The 19,749-nt window shown below is 38.9% G+C and overlaps 1 protein-coding gene across 5 annotated transcripts in view; it reads left to right on the top strand.

The window, feature by feature from the left end:
- The window catches only part of LOC115216462 (cyclin-dependent kinase 12-like), a 135,520-nt gene that overhangs the window by 103,336 nt on the left and 12,435 nt on the right, over positions 1-19,749 (top strand). For all 5 annotated transcript variants that reach the window (XM_029785821.2, XM_029785820.2, XM_036506739.1 and 2 more), the window contains exons 3-9: positions 4,059-4,268; positions 6,602-6,738; positions 7,351-7,521; positions 9,173-9,362; positions 15,817-15,978; positions 17,542-17,736; positions 19,536-19,667. In XM_029785821.2, coding sequence (XP_029641681.1) covers positions 4,059-4,268; positions 6,602-6,738; positions 7,351-7,521; positions 9,173-9,362; positions 15,817-15,978; positions 17,542-17,736; positions 19,536-19,667 — 1,197 coding nt within the window. The remainder of the gene's footprint in view (positions 1-4,058; positions 4,269-6,601; positions 6,739-7,350; positions 7,522-9,172; positions 9,363-15,816; positions 15,979-17,541; positions 17,737-19,535; positions 19,668-19,749) is intronic.

Here is a 19,749-nt window from a genome sequence, read left to right as displayed (position 1 = left end):
AACAAGAGCATTTAGCACCCCCACTCAGCTCAAAACAATATCTATGTATTGCAATTTCTGGGTTATTTCTCTTCATCAGCACAGAATAATTGTTTAGCTAGAGGTGGTGCTACCAAATAAGAGGTGCAGCTATATCAAAGGAAGGCTAACTGGGAAGATAGTTTTTGTGTGGCAAATGCTTAGGGGCAGTAAACACTGAAAATGTGCAGAAAACAGCTTCTGTCACATTCCAGGGGGAAAAGCTACAAGTAGTTGATAGCTTCCATTACCTAGGTGAGCAAGCCAGTAGAGGGGGTGGATGCTCTGAGAGTGTTACTGCTAGAATAAGAATAGCTCCTAACTCTGCTGGTGACAAAGGGCTTCTTAGAGTAAAAGGTGACTATGACGTATGTGTGCGAACAACCATGCTACATGGCAGTGAAACATAGCCATGACTGCTTAGGACATGCATAAACTTGCAAAGAATGAAGCTAGTATGCTCTGCTGGATGTGTAATGTCAGTGTGCATACATGAGAGAGTGTAAGCACCCTGAGAGAAAAGTTGGATCTAAGAAGCATCAGATGTGGTGTGCAAGATAGATGACTGTGCTGGTATGGTCATGTGTTACATATGGATGAGGACAGCTGTGTGAAAATGTGTCATACCCTAGCAGTAGAGGGAACCTGTGGAAGAGGTAGATCCAGGAAGACCTGGGATGAGGTGGTGAAGCATGAGCTTCAAACGTTGGGCTTTACCGAGATGATGATGAGTGACTGAGACCTTTGGAGATATGCTGTGCTTAAGAAGACCCAGCAAGCCAAGTGAGACTGTAACCATGGCCTATGCTAGTGCAGCATAACCAGCCATTTTAAGAGTACCCTTCAATCATTGGGCAATAAACTGTGCTTGCAAAAACCTGTCGAGGCAAGTGGAGTCGTCGTCATGGCCAGTGACGGTACTGCCTGATTGGCATCCAAGCCGGTGGCACGTAAAAAGCACCGTTTGACAGTGACTGATGCCAGTGCCACCTGACTGGTCCTGGTGTTACGTAAAAAGCACCATTCGAGCATGGTCATTGCCAGTGCCGCCTGGCTGGCCCATGTGCCAGTGGCACATAAAATGGACCATTTAAACGTGGCTGATGCCAGTACCGCCTGACTAACCCTCTTGCTGGGGGAACATAAAAAGCACTCACTACACTCTCAGAGTGGTTGGTGTTAGAAAGGGCATCCATCTGTAGAAACATTTCCAGATCAGATTGGAGCCTGGTGCAGCCCTCTGGCTCACCAGCCCTCAGTCAAACCATCCAAACCATGCCAGCATGGAAAGCAGACGTTAAATGACAATGATGATGAGACATTGTCTCCAGCTGGCTATACAACACGATCTGTGTCCTTATATTTTCAAACAAAAGCATTTAGCATCCCCACTCAGCTCAAAACAATATCTGTCTATCATGATTTCCTGGTTATTTCCCTTCATCAACACAGAATAAATATTCGGCTAGAGGTGGCGCTGCCAAATTGCTGTTCGAAATATATAGTTTTCCAACTATAAAACATTTTTTTTGTGTTTGTGTAGTACCAGGGTTGTTTTATAGATCACTATGTTCAAAAATATAAGGATACAGATGGTGTCATATAGCCAGCTGGAGACAAAGTTTCTTTTGCTGCACCACTAAGTCCACTAAGGTGGGGTATGTAAACAAACTAACACCAGTTGTCAAGTGGTGGGAGTGTGGGGACAACCATAAAGGCACATACACACAACCATATATCATCATCATCATACATCTGTTGTCCACGCTGGCATGGGTTGAACGGTTTGACTAGAGCTGGCAAGCTGGGGAGCTGCACCAGACACCAACCTGATTTGGCAGGGCGCGCGCGCACACACACATACACACACACACACCCATCCATCCATCCATCTATCCATCCATCCAAATTGAAAGAATGGAGTAGGTAAAATCCAGGCTATGTATGTTTCCTAGTTAGCAGCACCTCGGAAGTAATAATTACTCAACGAGGGGTTCTCCACTAGCTACTCATTAGGCTGAAGATGCCTTAGTTAAATGAAGGTTACATTGTTGTTAAGGGCCCAAATTAAATGAGGTATCGTCGGCTTGATGAGTAGCTAGTGGAGTACCCCTGTTGACTAATTATTACTTGCGAGGTAACATATGTAGCCTGGATTTTACCGACTCCATTCGCTCAGTTAAGATTTTTATTTCCATTCATAGCAACCCTAGATGCTAACTGTGAACTGTAAAAAAAATTTTCTTTCGGCTTATCGAATTTCAATATAGGAAAAAACCTACAACCTTCTACACCATTAAACTATTATGGTTCCTAAAAGTTGTTTTTGTTTATACTTACTACAGATTGCTCAAAGCTTACTAGCTTCCTGTACCTAGATCCTTGAACCTTACAATTACATACTATATATATAATATATATATATATATATATATATATATACCGGAGTAAACACATAAATGTGAAACAAGGTGGAAAAAAGAGTACTCAAATACCAGTGGTAGAGTAATATGCTTTATTAAAGCAGCAGAAAATTCAACAAAACCTGTTACTCTGAGTTTCCCGTTGCCGTTCATCGGACTGTTTTTTCTGCTGCTTTAAATAAATACATATATATATATATATATATATATATATATATATATATATATATATATATTATATATATATATATATATATATAAAGTTAATCCAAACAAGAAAACAAAAAGGCAACAACGCGAGGATGTGGAACAAATAAAGTATTATTGGGCGCTCAGGAAAGAAGGAATATATATATATATATATATATATATGCCCCAGCATGGCCACAGCTCGTAAGCTGAAACTAGATTAAAAAAATATATATACACACACACACACACACACACACATATATATACATATATATATACACACACACACAATGGGCTTCCATTCAGTTTCCGCCTACTAAATTCACTCACAAATTATTGGTCAGCCTGATGCTATAGTTTTGAAGAAACTTACCCTAGGTACCATGCAGTGGGACTGAACCTGAAACCAGGTAGTTGTAAAGTGAGCTTCTTAACCACACAGCCATGCCTCTGCTTATTAAATTTTTTTCCTTCTCTCTCATGAAACCCTTTTGTAGGTGCCTTTTCTGGCTCAGTGTTATTTAATATTGGTAAGTGACACAACACAAAGTGGTAGATATTTATGTAAAAAGACCTGGTATGCCAAGTGAGATCGTAACCATGGCCTATGCCAGTGCCGCATAACTGGCCCATTTAATAGTGCCCTTCAATCATTGGGCAGTAAACTGTGCTTGTGAAGACCTGTTGAGTCAACTGAAGTCATTGTTGTGGCTGATGTCAGTACCATCTGCCTGGCACGTAAAAAGCACCATTCAAGAGTGGTCGATGCCAGTGCTGCCTGACTGGCCCCATACCGATGGCACATAAAAAAGCACCATTCAAGTGTGGTCAGTGCCAGTACTGCCTTGGCTAGTCCTTGTGCCAGTGGTATGTAAAAAGCACTCACTACACTCTCGGAGTGGTTGGCATTAGGAAAGGCATCCAGCTGTGGAAACCTTGCCAGATCAGATTGGAGCCTGGTGCAACCACCTGGCTTGCCAGTTCTCAGTCAAACCGTCCATCCCATGCCAGCATGGAAAGCGGACATTAAGCAATGATGATGATGAAAAGCAATATTTGTTTAGCGTGACTAATTGAGAAAAATTCAGATGGTTTGTTTATTGTCCCAAAATATTTAGTCTACTTTGTTTTGCACATGTTCATGTATATATTTTAGTAAAACAAATGCATCTGTAGTGTGTGTGTGTGAATTAATATATTTTGTTCAAGTGCTATACATAAGCAGATACCTACACTCACATACACACACACTTGCATGTGTATGAGACTAATTCTCACCTCCAAAGGATGTTAAATTGACGCAGATTTTACTCTGTGTTATTTCCTTTACTATTTGTTTGTCTTTCTTTTATACTTCTTATCTCTGATCTATCTCTCTTGCGTCAAACCTAACCACTTTTTCTGCTTTTATTTATGTTTTTGCAGTGAACAACAGGTCGTGTTGTCCCCTGTGAGACACCGACGCATCACGGACTTACCAATGCCACCAGTTGTTGACGACCCTGATCAGGAGGTTGATATTGATATAGACAGTCAAGGTGATATCAAGCCGTCATCCCTAGGTTTGGAAATGATGGAGATGAAGAGCAGAATTGATTCTAATGTGTCAGCTGCTCCAAAGTTGAAGAGACCAAAGTGAGTTACAATGTGTGAAAGTGTGGTGGTGTGTTATGTGGTACTACCAGAACAGCAATTGTGTTGGTAGAATGTAGGAATGCTTGCTATGGGTATTTCTGTGTGGTGGGGCTGTGCAAGTGTTCACACACCTACACATGCCCACACTACCCAAACCTATATTTATAAATCACTTTTAATTGTGGAATACAATGTAGAAAAAGCTATAAATAATAACTTGCAAATATTGGGTTAAAAAAAGAAATCATTGGATGGAAAAAGTTGCAAGATGGTATGCTGACAGAATTGTTAACAAGTCGGACAAGATGTTTAATGGTATTTTCCCTGACTCTTTATGTTCTGAGTTCAACTCCTCCTGCAGTCAACATTGCCTTTCATCCTTTCAAGCTCAATAAAATAAAGTACCAGTGAAGTACTGGGGTCAATGATGTAATCAATTTGCCCTCTCCTTTCAGGCTTGCTGACCTTGTTCCAAAATTAGAATTATTTATAGCTTCATCTCCTTTGAGTTCCACCATTAAAACTAATATAGTTCATGTCTCTCAAAATTTCTAGATTCTCCTAACAAAAGCAGTGTGTGTGTGTGAAGGTATGGGGCCTGGTGTTTCGGTGTAGCACTCACAGTCGCTGTATCATGAGTTTTATTCCCAGATATATACCCTTACTACCATGTGGATGTCCTGTGAAAAAAAAAAAAGGCCCAGGGAGTCAGCCTTAATAGCACATCAGGGAATGGAGTCCTTCAGGTGGTGTAGAGCTCTCCTGTGAGGCAATTCACCTTAGAGAAGGCCACTCCAATTATAGCTTGATGGTCACTGCTGACATCTTAGCCCACTGATCCACTGTGTGAGCCTCTAAAACTGAAAGAGTGGAATCAGAATGAGAAGATTGATTCTGAGTTCAAAGTTACTAACAGCAGGCAAGAAAAGAAAAGCCCTGCAGCTTCAGGGTTTACATAGCCTCTTGAAGGTGTGTCATTTTCCCTCATGATCTTCAGACGTGAAGAAACTGCCATCGTGTTTGTGTAGATGGATAGACAAACAGATATAAGCATGATTTACAGAACAAGAGAGATAGGTAGTTTTCATTGGTGGTGTTTTTGTATCAAACAATGAAGAGTATGACATGTGGCTTAACATTTTGTTGGAACAGACTTGTCCAAATCCATGCTAATTTGGGATCTAAAAGATATTAAATGATAAGTGAACCCCTTGAGTGATTGAGGGTGCAGTATTGACAGAAGTGAAAGTATGATAGAGAGGAATGTGTGTCTTAACCTTTTCATTACCAACCCAGCTGAAACTATCTCTGGCTCTGTAGTACAAATGACTTGTTTTCATAAGTTTTGAATTAAAATCATCCACCAAACTTTAGTCACAATTTATTTTCTTAACACTAGCTGAATGTTAACTAAGTTATTTTACTAAATTCTTTGTTATATTTAAAATCAGTTGAAAGATAAACAGCATCTCCAACTAAATACAGTAATGACAGGGTTAAAGGGAGATGCAAGGCATCTAACAAGCCACCTATTGTCCCTATCAAAAAAACTTTTATTGGTTATGTAGGTGTATACAGCTTGAAAAATTTATGATTTCAAACAGTGTTTGCTGGTACACAACTGATGCTCTCAGAACACAACTTAAAATGGCATTCAACAAACTTGGCCTGTGCATGACAGCCAAACCAAAGACCTTTCAACAATAACCTTGCTTGATGTCATGCTTCATCTAAATAATTCTGCCTGCCAACTCTTCTCCAAATACCTTCTCAAGAATTTCAAAGATCTTTCTGATACATGGTAAATGACTGTTGATTTTAGTGGTCACATGATCAATTAAAGAAGTAGTAATGATACTTTATACTGCTTACACCAATGATTTCTTATCAATCTGTTGACTTTTCTAGTTGAGTGAGTGGAAGGTTAACAGAGCTAAGCCATAGCCTAGAACTAAGTTTGTGTTTGCCTTGTGCATAAACATATCACATGCTACACACTTCTAACACAGAATAAGGGTGGGTGTGTGTGTGTGTGCATGTGCATATATATATATGCATGTGTGTGTATGTATACACACACATATATATGCGTGTGTGCGTGTATACATATATACATACATATATATATATATATATATATAAAATCTACCATGAAAATCCACCTCAACAAGTTCTGCCTCACCCATGTGACTATGGAAAAGTGTATGATAAAATGATGATGATGACAGTGAAGTTGTGATGGTGGTAGCTGTGTTAGGAGATCTCATTATCATGAAATTTTAGCTTTTCCTAATGAAAGGGTGTCATCAAATTGATGTTCTTTTCTTTTGCAGAATCTGTCATAAGCGTCGTTATAATGAAAGAAACAAAGGTGACTGGGGGGAGCGCTGTGTTGAAGTATTCCGAAAGATCTGTCAAATTGGTGAAGGAACCTATGGACAGGTTTACAAAGCTGAAGACACATTTTCTGGTAAGTTTCACTCTACCATTATTTTATAGTAAGTTCCATTGAAGAACTAAAGACACATAGATTTTAATCCAGATCTCCTATTGCATAATTTGAAAATATGCACATACACACACACGTCCACTGGCAGAACTTTGGTCAGTCTTGGGCTGTTGTAAAAGACCCTTGTTTAAGCCATCACACAGAATGACTGAATCTGAAACCTAATGGTTAGGAAGTAATGATCTTAACCATATACACATGCATATGTGTTTGTTATCATCATTTAATGTCTGTTTTTCATTGCTGGCATGGGTTGGACAGTTTGACAGGAGCTGGCCAGCTGAAGAGCTGCCCAGGCCCCATGTCTGTTTTGGCATGGTTTCCACAGCTGGATGCCCTTCTTTACATACCTCACTTGTATGATGACAATGCTTATTTACATCCTTTATGTGATGTCAAGATATGGATACACACAAATACATACTATACATTCACACATATATTATACCAACCTTCTTTCTGTGAAATTTATAACTATATCATTAAATTTATTGCTTTTGTTTTTAAATGTAAATCTTTAATTTATTTATTTCACTCTTTATTCATTCTCCTTTACCTATTTTTGATCTGTAGGTGAACTTGTTGCATTGAAAAAAGTTCGTTTAGAAAATGAGAAAGAAGGTTTCCCCATCACAGCAGTGCGGGAGATCAAAATTTTGCGACAGCTAAACCACCCCAACATTGTCAACTTGAAGGAAATTGTCACAGATAAACAGGATGCTCTGGATTTTAGGAAAGACAAAGGTATTTCTTCTCACATTTTTATTTCATAGAACTTTAGGGCAGCGAGGTGGCAGAATCGTTAGAACTTGCGGGGAGAGGTGGATTTTTTCTTTTTTTTTTTTTTATTTTATGGATTAGTCAAGTGAACTAGGCACAAGCATGGCTGTTTGTTTCAGAAGTTTGCTTCCCAACCACATGTTATTGGGTTGTGTCCCACTCCATGGCACCATTGGCAAATGTTTTCTACTGTGACCTCAGGCTGATTAAAGCCTTGTGGGTGGATTTAGTAAGTGGAAACTAAAAGAAGCGCAGTGTATGTGCACATACAGGTGTATGCATGTGTGTCCTTGTCTTGGCACTATCATAGTTATTAAAATAAATAAATGTCTCTATCATAGCAGAAGTGCCATTCATTTCAAATATTCTGTGAGAACATGTAGGGACATGGGGAAATATTACCTTACTTGGAAACAGATAAAGGTTGGTGACAGGAAAGGCATCTTACTGTAGAAACTCTGCCTCAGTAAGCTCCATCCAGTTCATGCAAGGATGGAGCGGTGGATGTTAAAACGATGATGATGAGAAGAAGGTGCCCATGACCATTACTGCAACTTGTGATCCATTTGGTTGACTCTTGGTTGTAGCCCCTCTTAGTTGCTCTCAGCAGGGAAATGTGAATTCCAGAAAGGTTAGAAAGTGATTTGTGTTTGTGATGTGTTAGTGTGGGGTGGGGTGCTCTCAACGAGGCTATCAACAGTTGCCTGAACAAACTTATTAGTTAATTAGAATTACTTGTGAGGAAGAGGAGCAGCTGGTTGTGGCTGTCTGTGTATGTTGCAATTAACATTGTTTGGTGTATCTACCACTGCACACCACTTGTAATCAGAACCAGGGAAGGATTCTGTGATAAGTGGGCCCTTGTCTGAAACTGCACATAAGTAGTACCAAAGTAATCATAGACAATGTAGAAATACAGTGAAATATCAATGGTGGGGTTTGAATTCATGAGGTTTGAGCTATAATCCCACTTCCTAACTCATTCATCCTACATCTACAAATTTAATCAGTGTTTTGGGTTTTTCTGAGCTCTAATTATGATATGAGAAATAACACCAAAAAGTTTGCTTTTTTTTCTTTTTGACTATTTTGGCTTTGAATTAAACATTAAAATTTTTTTTTTTAAGCTGTCACTATGTAACTGCTGTATTTTCTGGTATATAAGTCAGTGCAGTTTATAGTGAAAAAGTTTAGTGTAAATATTTAAACATCATCACTATCTTTCTAAATCCTATTGCATTTCACATAGAATTTTTGATCCTCTAAAGTAGTCTTGGTACTTGTTTGCTGGCTGTAAATTTTGATCTGAAAAATTTGACTTGTATGCCAGAAAATATCATTTAACTTATTAAAGATAAAGTTTTTCTCTTTGCTTAGATTTATTTCAGTATCAATGTTTCAAATAAAATTAACAGATCTCACCAAAAACCACCTGAAGCTCTTCACTTCATCTCCTAAGCACCAACTCTTCATAGCAGTCATTTTGTTCAACCCCAACCCTTGTCTCTACCCTACCAAATATATACACATTTTGTTTTGACTTTTGATAATTTTCTTTGTTTTATTTTTGTGCTTTTATGATTTTTTAAAACTTCTATTTTTGTTTATTTTTCAGGTGCCTTCTATCTAGTTTTTGAATACATGGACCATGACCTGATGGGTCTGTTAGAGTCCGGTTTAGTACACTTCAACCAGGATCATATCGCTTCCTTCATCAAGCAGCTTCTTGACGGATTAAACTATTGCCACAAGAAAGACTTCCTTCATCGTGACATCAAATGTTCGAACATCCTGCTTAACAATAGGTTAGTAATGACATACATTTTGAGACCAATTAAGGGTGATTCACTCATCTTCTTTACTGCTCAATACTTTGTTAAACACTTCACAAACTACACAGGTTCCATTAAGCCACCTCGGTTTATGCAGTTCGTATTTATTCAATGTAATTACATCAACACACTCTCTCTCCCCCTCTCATCATCTACTGTCCATATCTTCTTTTATGCTCACCTTGCTCCGTGAAGCTTTGATCTAGCGCCCCATCACTTCCCTCCTCTTATTTCCTCCAGTCCTGTATCTTTTATAGCAAAATACCTGTGTTTGCCCCTCTATCTTACTTCATCTTTTCAACTCCTGGCATAAAGCCACCAACCACCACCTTCCCCTTCCAAATACTCCCTTTTTGTGGTTGGTCTTAGGAAGGGCATCCAATCATAGAAACCATCCTAAAGATGACATTGGAACCTGACACAGCCCTGCAGCTCACTGGTTCCCTATAAGGCTATCCAACCCATGCCAGCATGGAAAGCAAATGTTAAACGAGATTGAATGGTGAGGGTGAATATTTATATAGCATTGAACCCCATCACCCTATGCTATGATCCAAACCCCACTGGGTTGAATCCAATCTTTCAATCTGCCAGATAAAATAAGTACTGGTTGAGCAACACAGAAAGCCCTGGTTTACTAAACCCCACCACACACACATGCACACTTTTGTACCAATATGAAGAATTATATATTATAACAAAGCAGTGAGCTGGCAGAATTGTTAGCACACCAAGCTACATGTTTAGCAATATTTCGTCTGCTGTTACGTTCTAAGTTCAAATTCTGCTGAGGTCAACTTTGCTTTCCTCCTTCCGGGGTTGATAAATTAAGTACTAGTTGCGTACTGGGGTTGATCTAATCGACTGCCCCCCCACCCCACATTCCCCCAAAATTTTGAGCCTTGTACCTAGAATAGAAAAGAATATGAAGAATTATCTCTCTCTCTCACACACACACATTTCCTGCACTTTCTGTATACAGCAGAAAAGTGATATTGAATGGAAGCTTTATGCGTACCACATGTGCACATTCCTCTAAATGAATCAGTGAGGAAGCCTGTTCATGGTTGTTGATCTACTGGAAACAACAGCCAAATCTCCCTTAAATCACACCCAAGTGACTTCAAGAAAAAGGTCACATTAAATAATGTAGATCTAAATACATTTTCTGGGGGGGAAAATAAGGGAAGCTTCTGGTATGTCTCATATAAGATATGTAACCTGAAGTGTCTTATGGCTTAAAATATGACTTGGGGGAGCTACAGATTATAACAATATATCTTGAGAATGTCATAGATTAAGATGTGAAATTCAGTGCTTGGAGGTGCCATGTAAATCCAGGAGGATTGTTGTCATCATCACCATTTTTAATGCCCTCTTTTCAACGCTTGCATGGGGAAAATGGAGTCTATTAAAGCAGATTTTCTACAGCTGGATGCATTTTCTGTCACCAACCACGACCTGTTTCCAAGTAAAGTTATATTTTCCCTTGGTCAGACATGTTTAAGCAAAATATCGAAAGTAATGAATAACACTGCATGTATGACGATGATACTCATTTACAACTGTCACATGATGTTAAGACGAGGACACACACACACACACACGCACAGAGATACATATATCTATGCTTCTCTGTATGTGTGTGTGTGTAATGAGTTTTTCATCACTTTTTATCTACGAAATCCATTCACAAGGTTTTGTGGTTGACCCAGGACTATAATAGATAACACTTGCCCAAGATGCCACACAGTGGCACTGAACCCAAAACTATGTGGTTAGGAAGCAAACTTCTTAACCACATTACTAGGATATCATGTAGATGTGATTTGGGAATGCAGCAGGTGAAGATATGTGTATTGGGGTATCACATGCTTGAGTACTTTCCTCTTATCAGCAGCCAATTTTTATATTTACTGAAGTATTAGTAAATAAACTGATACATTCTTGAAACGGATGTAATAGTTGATCTGTGGACTTTCAGAATAGCTGTCATTATATCATAGAGAAGTGAAAGGGCAAAGAATAGGTTGATTGTTTCCTTTTGTGAAAAATCCTTTTTTGTTCAAAAGGAATTCCAACCATGTTTTGTAGTTTGCTACCTCAGCAGCTCCTTTAAAGGATCCAGTGGGTAAAAACATCATCAGGAGGAACCACGTCTGGTTTTGGCCCAAACACCTCTACCAGTTTCGATGTGGCAGGCCCCATCCTTTCGGAGGTGTCTTCAGCTCTGGTATTGAGTGTGTTTCTTCTTTCTCTTTTTTCTTTTGTTTTTGGGTGGCCACTTAATTTTTGGCTTCTTCACACCTGTCTCTTTTCTTGGCTGTTTCAATTCAACTGTGGAATGACCCTCGCTATGGTTTCTTTCCAGGAGGTTCTAGCCACACAACTTCTAGTTTTACAACCCACGCTGTTGAATCACTTTCTTCTGACATTTTAATGTTTTTACATTTTTGCTCTCCTCTTTCATTAATCTATAAAAATTTGGCTGTTGATAGAAAGACTCATATTTGATGTATGATTCTAGTTGTCAGATATTAATTACGTGATTTCAGTTGTCAAAAATTAAGCTATATCTTGTGTTGTCAGAAACTACATTATGTAAGTTGGTTTTTGTCAAAAGATTAACTATAACTAGAGGGTGATAGAGATTAAGTTACTTTATTTTTGGTTTCAAAGATTAAGAGGTATAAGACTTGGTGAAGTTGCATATTTAAAATATATGGCATGAGGGGCATCATAGATTATCTCTTTCTAATTCAGTTCTCTGTCTATGTTTTTAAATCAATTTTTAGAATAAATAATTTGGAGAAATTTGTTTAGATAACTTTCAGTTGAGAGATTTTTGCATTTTTTATCTTGCAAGGTACTTGGTGACCCTGTCAATGAATTGTGCCATGAAAAAGCACTTGTGCTAATGTCACGAAAGAGCACTGCTGCCTGCCAGTGCCATGAAAAAGCACTGCTGCCTGCCAGTGCCATGAAAAAGCACTGCTGCCTGCCAGTGCCATGAAAAAGCGCTGCTGCCAGTGTCACAATAAAACACTGCTGCCAGTGCCAACAAAAATACACTGCTGTCAGTGCCACAAAAAAGCACTTCTGTCGGTGCCATGAAAAAGCACTACTGCAGGTGCTACAAAAAAGTACTGCTGTCAGTGCTACAAAAAAGTACTGCTGCCAATGCCACAAAAAAGCACTGCTGCTGGTGCCACGAAAAAGCACTGCTGCCGGTACCATTTAAAGAACATCCAGTACACTCTGTAAAGTTGTTGGCACTAGAAAGAGCATCCAGCCATAAAAACAATGCCAAAATAGGCAATGGAACATGATATGACTCCTGGAATTGCCAGCTCCTGTCAAACCATCCAACCCATGCCGGCATGGAAAACAGACATTAAATGATGATGATGTTTATAAGTTAATTTATCTAAAAGTCTCTTACATAAAATTATAATGGAAAATTTTAATTTAGATAAGAGGTATGGGCATAGCTGTGTGGCTAAGAAGTTTGTTTCACATTCACTTAGTCTAGGATTCCATCTCTTGAGTAAGCATCTTCTATAGTCCCTGGCCAAATAACACCATTTGAGGGAATTTGGTTGACAGAGATTGCAGGAAGCCCATCATGTGTGTGTGTGTGTGTGGATGTGGGTGTGTATGAATGTTTTGCTATTCTTTGCTACTCAGTGCTTTTGAAATGCTGTGGAATGATTTCCTTACTTGGAAAACTGTTATGAATTGGAAACAGGAAGTGTGTTGTTTACATGCTAGCATGGAAACAATGATAAATAAAGGAAAGGAGTGGTTGTTTTATTTTATTAAAACAGATGGTGTCAAGCAATTTAGTATCAGAATGTTTAAAAGACATTACTTGAGACATCTGTAAACATGTATGACTTGGCACTGTTGTTCTTTATTAGCCCTTTAGCATTTAAGCAGGCCATATCTAGCCCAAATTTTCTACCTGTTTCATGTCCAAACCAGCTAGACTTGGCTTCTCACACCTACTCTACAATGTGATGCTAAAAATAAACCATCGGATATTCAAAATCTCAATGTTACAAGATAATGCATGATTAATTGAAACTAATGTGAATAAAAAGGCATGCATTTGACTGAGTAATCTGAATGCTTAAAGATAAAGACTGAGATGCTCTGATGATAATATATGACTTTGAGTGCGTTATATATAATGCCTCACAGAAGCAATGACAAATGACCGAGACCTTTGGCATTATGTTGTGCTTGAGTAGAAGATCCAGTCGTGGCAGATACTAGTGTCATGCAAATGGCACCCATAACCATCCATTACACTCTTGCAGTGGCTGGCATTAGGAAGGGCATCCAGCTGTAGAAACCATGCCAAATCAGACTGCATTCTGGTGCAGCTTGCCAGCCCTGGTGAAACCGTCCAACCCATGCCAGCATGGACAGCAGATGTTAAATGATGATGGTGATGTCTCTGTAATGTTGAGGTTTTCCATTAGACTATCTGATATGCTAGTTTTTCCACTATGCCAATATCAAGTAGGTGAAGGCACATGGCCCAGTGGTTAGTGGGTTGCACTCACAATCACAAGATCATGGTTTCAATCCTTGGACCAGGCATTGCATTGCGTTCGTGAGCAAAGCACTTCATTTTATGTTGCTCCAGACCACTCCACCATAAATGAATAACCCTGCCACAGACTGGCATTCCATTCACGGAATATGTTGTGGTTTCAGTCACTCACACACCATGGAAACTGAGTCTCTGGCCCTATGAGTCTTAGAACTTGAAACACTCACTTGAAAGGAACTCAGCCTATATATATATATGGTTTGTGTGTGTATAGTGTGTGTATGTATATATGTGTGTGCATACAACCTTCAACAAAGTAACAGTCATGTATACAATTTGAACACACACATATCAGTACATCAACATACATTCACATGTGCACACACACAGACATGCCTACACACTTGCCTAGGTGCTCACGTGCATGCATAAGTACATACATACATTCATACATGCGTATAGGCATGCACACATATGCATACACACATACATGTACACACATACATACATGCATATCATGGAATTTTATCAGTGAACAGGTTGTGGTCTCAAAGTGACAAAAATATTTTGGCAAATTAAATTTAAATGTTGAAGTGAATCTAATGGTTTTTGTGTGTTTCTTAAATGGCTTGTAAATACCTTCCACGCTGCAATTGTTTTCATTCCAGCACACGATCTCAGATCAGGTCACTTGCTATGCAAGTACATCTCCGTAATATATATATATATATATATATATATATACACACATATATATTTATATATATTATAATATTATATATTCTTTTATGCCACACAGCATGGGTATATATATGGCTGTGTGGTTAAGAAGATAGTTTCACAATCATATGGTTTGGGGTTCAGTTCCACTGCATATCATCTCAAGCAAACTCTGGGCCAACTAATGCCTTGTGAGTAGATTTGGCCGACAAGCCCATGACACACATTCACACGTCTGTATATTTGTGTGTGTATTTCTTTGTCTTCACATTGCATGTTAATAGTAAGCAAACATTGCCTTCAAACAGTCTTTTGTGTTTGCACTCTTCTGCAGAAATGTGCGCTGCCTTTGTGTTCAGAAGACTAAGGCATATAATACTTTATTTGGAAACCGGTGCCAGTAGGTAGGTAACAGGATGTGCATCATGTTGAGAAAAATCTACCTCAAAGAATTTTGTCTGACCCTTGAGAACATGGAAATGTGGATGTTAAAATGATAGTAATGATGGCATCATCATCATCATCATCATCTCCATTGTTTTTCCACTAGACAAAATATTTTCGTGTGGTGTGATTTATTTAGAATTTTCTCCCTGTCAAGTGCAGATTTTAAGGTACCTGATATCACAACGGCTAGCATTTTATTATTTGTAATGTGAACCTACAATTCTGATGACAAACTTGAAATATGTTATTTAGAATCACACTGAGATTTCAGGAAATATTCCTGTATGAAGAGATACTTTCAGATACCTTATTTTGGCAGTGGTTGCCAAGAAAAGAATTTTTGTCAGACATCAGTGTAAGAATTGGAGTCATAAGACAACCCGCTTTGGGAAAAATAAGTATTATTTGCATAGTATTGGATGCTATTGTTGTAACTTCACACTGTACTGACATTGTTATTCTACAAAGTGTGCTGACATCACTACTCCAGAGAGTACCGGCATTCTACAGAGTACCAGCACTGCTACACCACAGACTACTGACATTGCTGCTCCATGTAGAATGCAGACACCCCTTATCTTTATTTCTCTACTTTGCTATGTGATATCACTCATACTCCACTAGATCATGTAAATATTTCATTAGTTTTTGCATAGTATTTTATATTGTAATCTATATTTTATTTCTTCCATTTACTAGGGGCCAGATCAAGCTTGCTGATTTTGGCTTAGCTCGCTATTACGAGCCTGAAGACAGAGATAGATTATACACCAACAAGGTCATTACACTGTGGTACCGTCCACCTGAACTGTTGCTGGGAGAAGAGCGTTATGGGCCAGCCATCGACGTCTGGAGTTGTGGGTAAGTTGTTGTTTAGTCCTGGTCGGCTGAAATCTGGCAGACATATGATTAAAGACAGTCTAGCCAGGACCATCATGTCTTTCATTCAGACTGCTTTATACAATATATTCTTCCTTTTTAAAAGATAGCTATATGATTTGAGAGTGGGTTGGCTGCTATTTTTCGCAGGAACAAATGGTCATTTCGTGAACTGGCCCCCAGCCTTTTGTAGCTTAGTTTCCCACACATAAACACTCACACCAAATACGGTTTTATAAGCACCTCCTTTGCATGTTTTACAAAAAGAAAGAAATCCAAATATTTATTATATATAAATAGAAAGTAATTTTATGCAGTGATTTATTTATGGTATAAGATGAAATTTAACAAGGGTCCATTGTGAATGTTCTTAGATTTTCTTCAAATTTACAGTTTGTTAGTATCCATGAGAGGAGTGATTCCTGAAATTTTCAGCTCCATAGCTATTACCAGTCAGATTTTATGTACATTATAGTCATCAATGATGAGCAAGTATGACTTGGTCATGTATACTATACTCACTCTCGGTAGAGCATAGCCTGTCGACAACATTTCCTTACTTTTCTAAACTCTGGGCTGTCTTTGCCTTTCCCCAGTCCTGTTGGTTTTGAATTGTCACCTCAATGCTTCTGTAACTTTGCTTTTTCTTGTTTGGGATGTTGTCCCTATGCAAACTCATTTTTACCTCTAGGACGACCTGGTCCATATAAGTCTGGCTTCTATCCTTTGAACTGTCCAGCATGAGAGGCCCTTCCAGGAGCTTGTGCTCTGCCAGCATAGCTCTTTGGATCATTGAGGCACACAAGCTACCACACTGCAACAAGGACTGGACCTTGTGGTGAAATGTGTATTATCATCATCATTTAATATCCATTTTCCGTGCTGGCATGAGTTTATTGGTTTGAAAGGAGCTGGCAAGGCCAGGAACTGCACTAGCTTCCATTGTCTGTTTTGGCATAGTTTCTACAGCTTGATGCCCTTATTAACACCAACAACTTTACAAAGTGCTCTTGTTGCTTTCTACATGGCACCAGCACCAGTGTTTTTTACTTGGCACCACCGCCAGTGTTTTTTTTTTACATGGCACCATCTCCAGTGCTTTTTATGTGACACCATCTCTTTTTACATGGCACCATCACTAGGTGCCGATATAGTCAAAAACACTCACTCAGGGTGCTTTTTATGTGCCACTGGCACGGGAGCCAGTCAGGTAGCACTGGCAGTTTTTTCTTTTAAGACTTAGCTGCTATGTCTAGTTGGTTGAAGAACCATGTAAGGCTCCTTCAGTAGCTTGAATTTGCATATTGTCTGTCTGTGATATAGTCTTCCACAGAAGCTTGTATATAATTTTCATATTGTGTAACCTTTTATATATGTTGTGTGGGCTCTGTTCTATATATATATATATATATATATATATATATATACTTGTATATAATCTTCCTGTTGTGTAATCTTATATAAAAACTTTGCTTGGTTTTTATTTTATCGTGTTATTTATTTATCTGTTTAATATTGTTTTAATTATTCTCTGTCCTTAAACAGCTGCATTCTTGGGGAATTGTTCACTAAGAAACCCATCTTTCAAGCCAGCCAGGAAATAACTCAGCTTGAACTGATCAGTCGTACATGTGGATGTGCTTGTCCAGCTGTGTGGCCAGATGTCATAAAGCTGCCACTCTTCCATTCCATGAAACCAAAGAAACAGTATCGTCGACGATTACGAGAAGAATTTTCCTTGTGAGTAGCTCTGAGAAACATTTGGCAGTGTGTGTGATAACATATTGATCTGACCAGCTAAAACAACTGGAGTGATAAATCCTTTGTAAAGTATCAGTTAAGTTAGATCCTGGAATTGCTGATGTTGTTGTGGAGCCAAAAACCAGCCCTGATAAAACAGATCTAAGATTAAAGCCATTCCAGCTATGTATTATGTCAAGAACTACATTGTCTGTGTCACTTTTTTTTTTTTTTAACCCATTAGCATTTGAAGTAACCATATAAGTGAACCATCCGAACGTGGCTGTTGCCAGCGCCGCCCCGACAGGCCTCCGTGCCGGTGGCACGTAAAAAGCACCATCCGATCGTGGCCGTTGCCAGCCTCGCCTAGCACCTGTGCCAGTGGCACGTAAAAAGCACCCACTACACTCACGGAGTGGTTGGTGTTAGGAAGGGCATCCAGCCGTAGAAACATTGCCAGATCAGACTGGGCCTGGTGCAGCCTTCTGGCTTCCCAGACCCCAGTTGAACCGTCCAACCCATGCTAGCATGGGAAGCGGACGCTAAATGATGATGATGATGATGATATCTGGCTCAAACCATCTGTTTTATGTTCAAACTGACCAGATCTGGCCTCCCCCACCTACTCTACAATGTCATTCTAAAAACACACAACCACATTGTCAAAGTATTAAAGCTATGTGATAATGCAAGATTAAATTTGAAACAATGCTAGTAAATATGCATTGTATTTGACAGAGGAATCTGAATGCTCATGGGTTAAATGTGAGATTGAGTTTTGGTTATGGTTTCTAGCAGATCAAATGAGTGCATAGAGCAGGCATGGGCAACCTCTTTTGAGAAGTGGGCCACATGAGACATGGCTCATCATCAGAGGGGCTGCACCACTAAAAAAAATTCAAGGTAATTTTTCATTGGCATACCGTTTTGCAAGTCCCATGGGTCACAGTTTGCCTGTGACTATCAGTGAAACTTCTCATTACCTTGTATATTCTGAAGGAAGCAAGTGTGTTGTATCATGGACTCTAGCTTTATATCAATGGTAAATACACTTGTAATTAGCCAGCATCTTATCAAGGAGATGCCAAGAATTACAGTTTTTAAAACTGATTATGTATCTTATGTTTTAATGCTCTAATGAAGCATGCCCATACCAAGACAGTTGTCTCTTCTGCTCATATTGCATGTCCATATTAAAATAGCTGTCTCTCCTGTATACCAGGACATTTGTCTCTCTGCACACATTACGTGCCCAAACCGAAAGTGCTATCTTTTCTGCATGCATTACATGTCTGGAATTGAACCATGCATCTCTTTCATATCATGAATAGATTTAGTCAGGGCTGAGTTTGCTTTACAAAGATATAATTTCGGGTTCAGTCCCACTACATGGCACAATGGGCAAGTGTCTTCTACTATAGTCCTGTGAGTGGATTTGGTAGATGGAAGTTGAAGTAAGTTGATTGTGTGTGTTAGTGTCTCTTTGACATGCCATCACTTGTTTATTATAAATAAGTGTTACCTTCCTACAAATGGTTTCATTTGCAATCTTCTGAGAAATCAATGTCTAGCCATTGTATTGCTGGTGTTCAAAGGGCTGTGAGGAAATATTACCTTAACAGGAAACAAAAATTAGTTACTGGAAGAGCATCCAGCCATAGAAAATTTGCCTCAACAAATTTCATTTGACTTAGCTTAGCATAGAAAAATGGATGTTATGTTGAGTATGATGATGATGATGATGATGATAACCCATATACATGGACAGTTGTTTGACTAAGCATCTTTTCTATTTTCAGTATTCCCAAGCCAGCTCTAGACCTGCTTGATCGTATGTTAGAACTTGATCCAAGTCGGCGATGCAGTGCTGAACAAGCTTTAAATTGTGCTTGGCTCAGAGATGTTGATCCTGCTAAAATCACACCACCTGAGTATGATGGGTTTTCTTATTCTTTTTATACTTATCCCTGCTGTTTCTATTTCCATTCATTGTTGTTGTACATTGTACTATGT

Source organism: Octopus sinensis, linkage group LG10, assembly GCF_006345805.1.
Source record: "Octopus sinensis linkage group LG10, ASM634580v1, whole genome shotgun sequence".
In the NCBI taxonomy this organism is placed as follows: domain Eukaryota; kingdom Metazoa; phylum Mollusca; class Cephalopoda; order Octopoda; family Octopodidae; genus Octopus; species Octopus sinensis.
The sequence above is the reverse complement of the archived record's forward strand: the minus strand, read 5'-3'. Positions and strand labels throughout refer to the sequence as shown.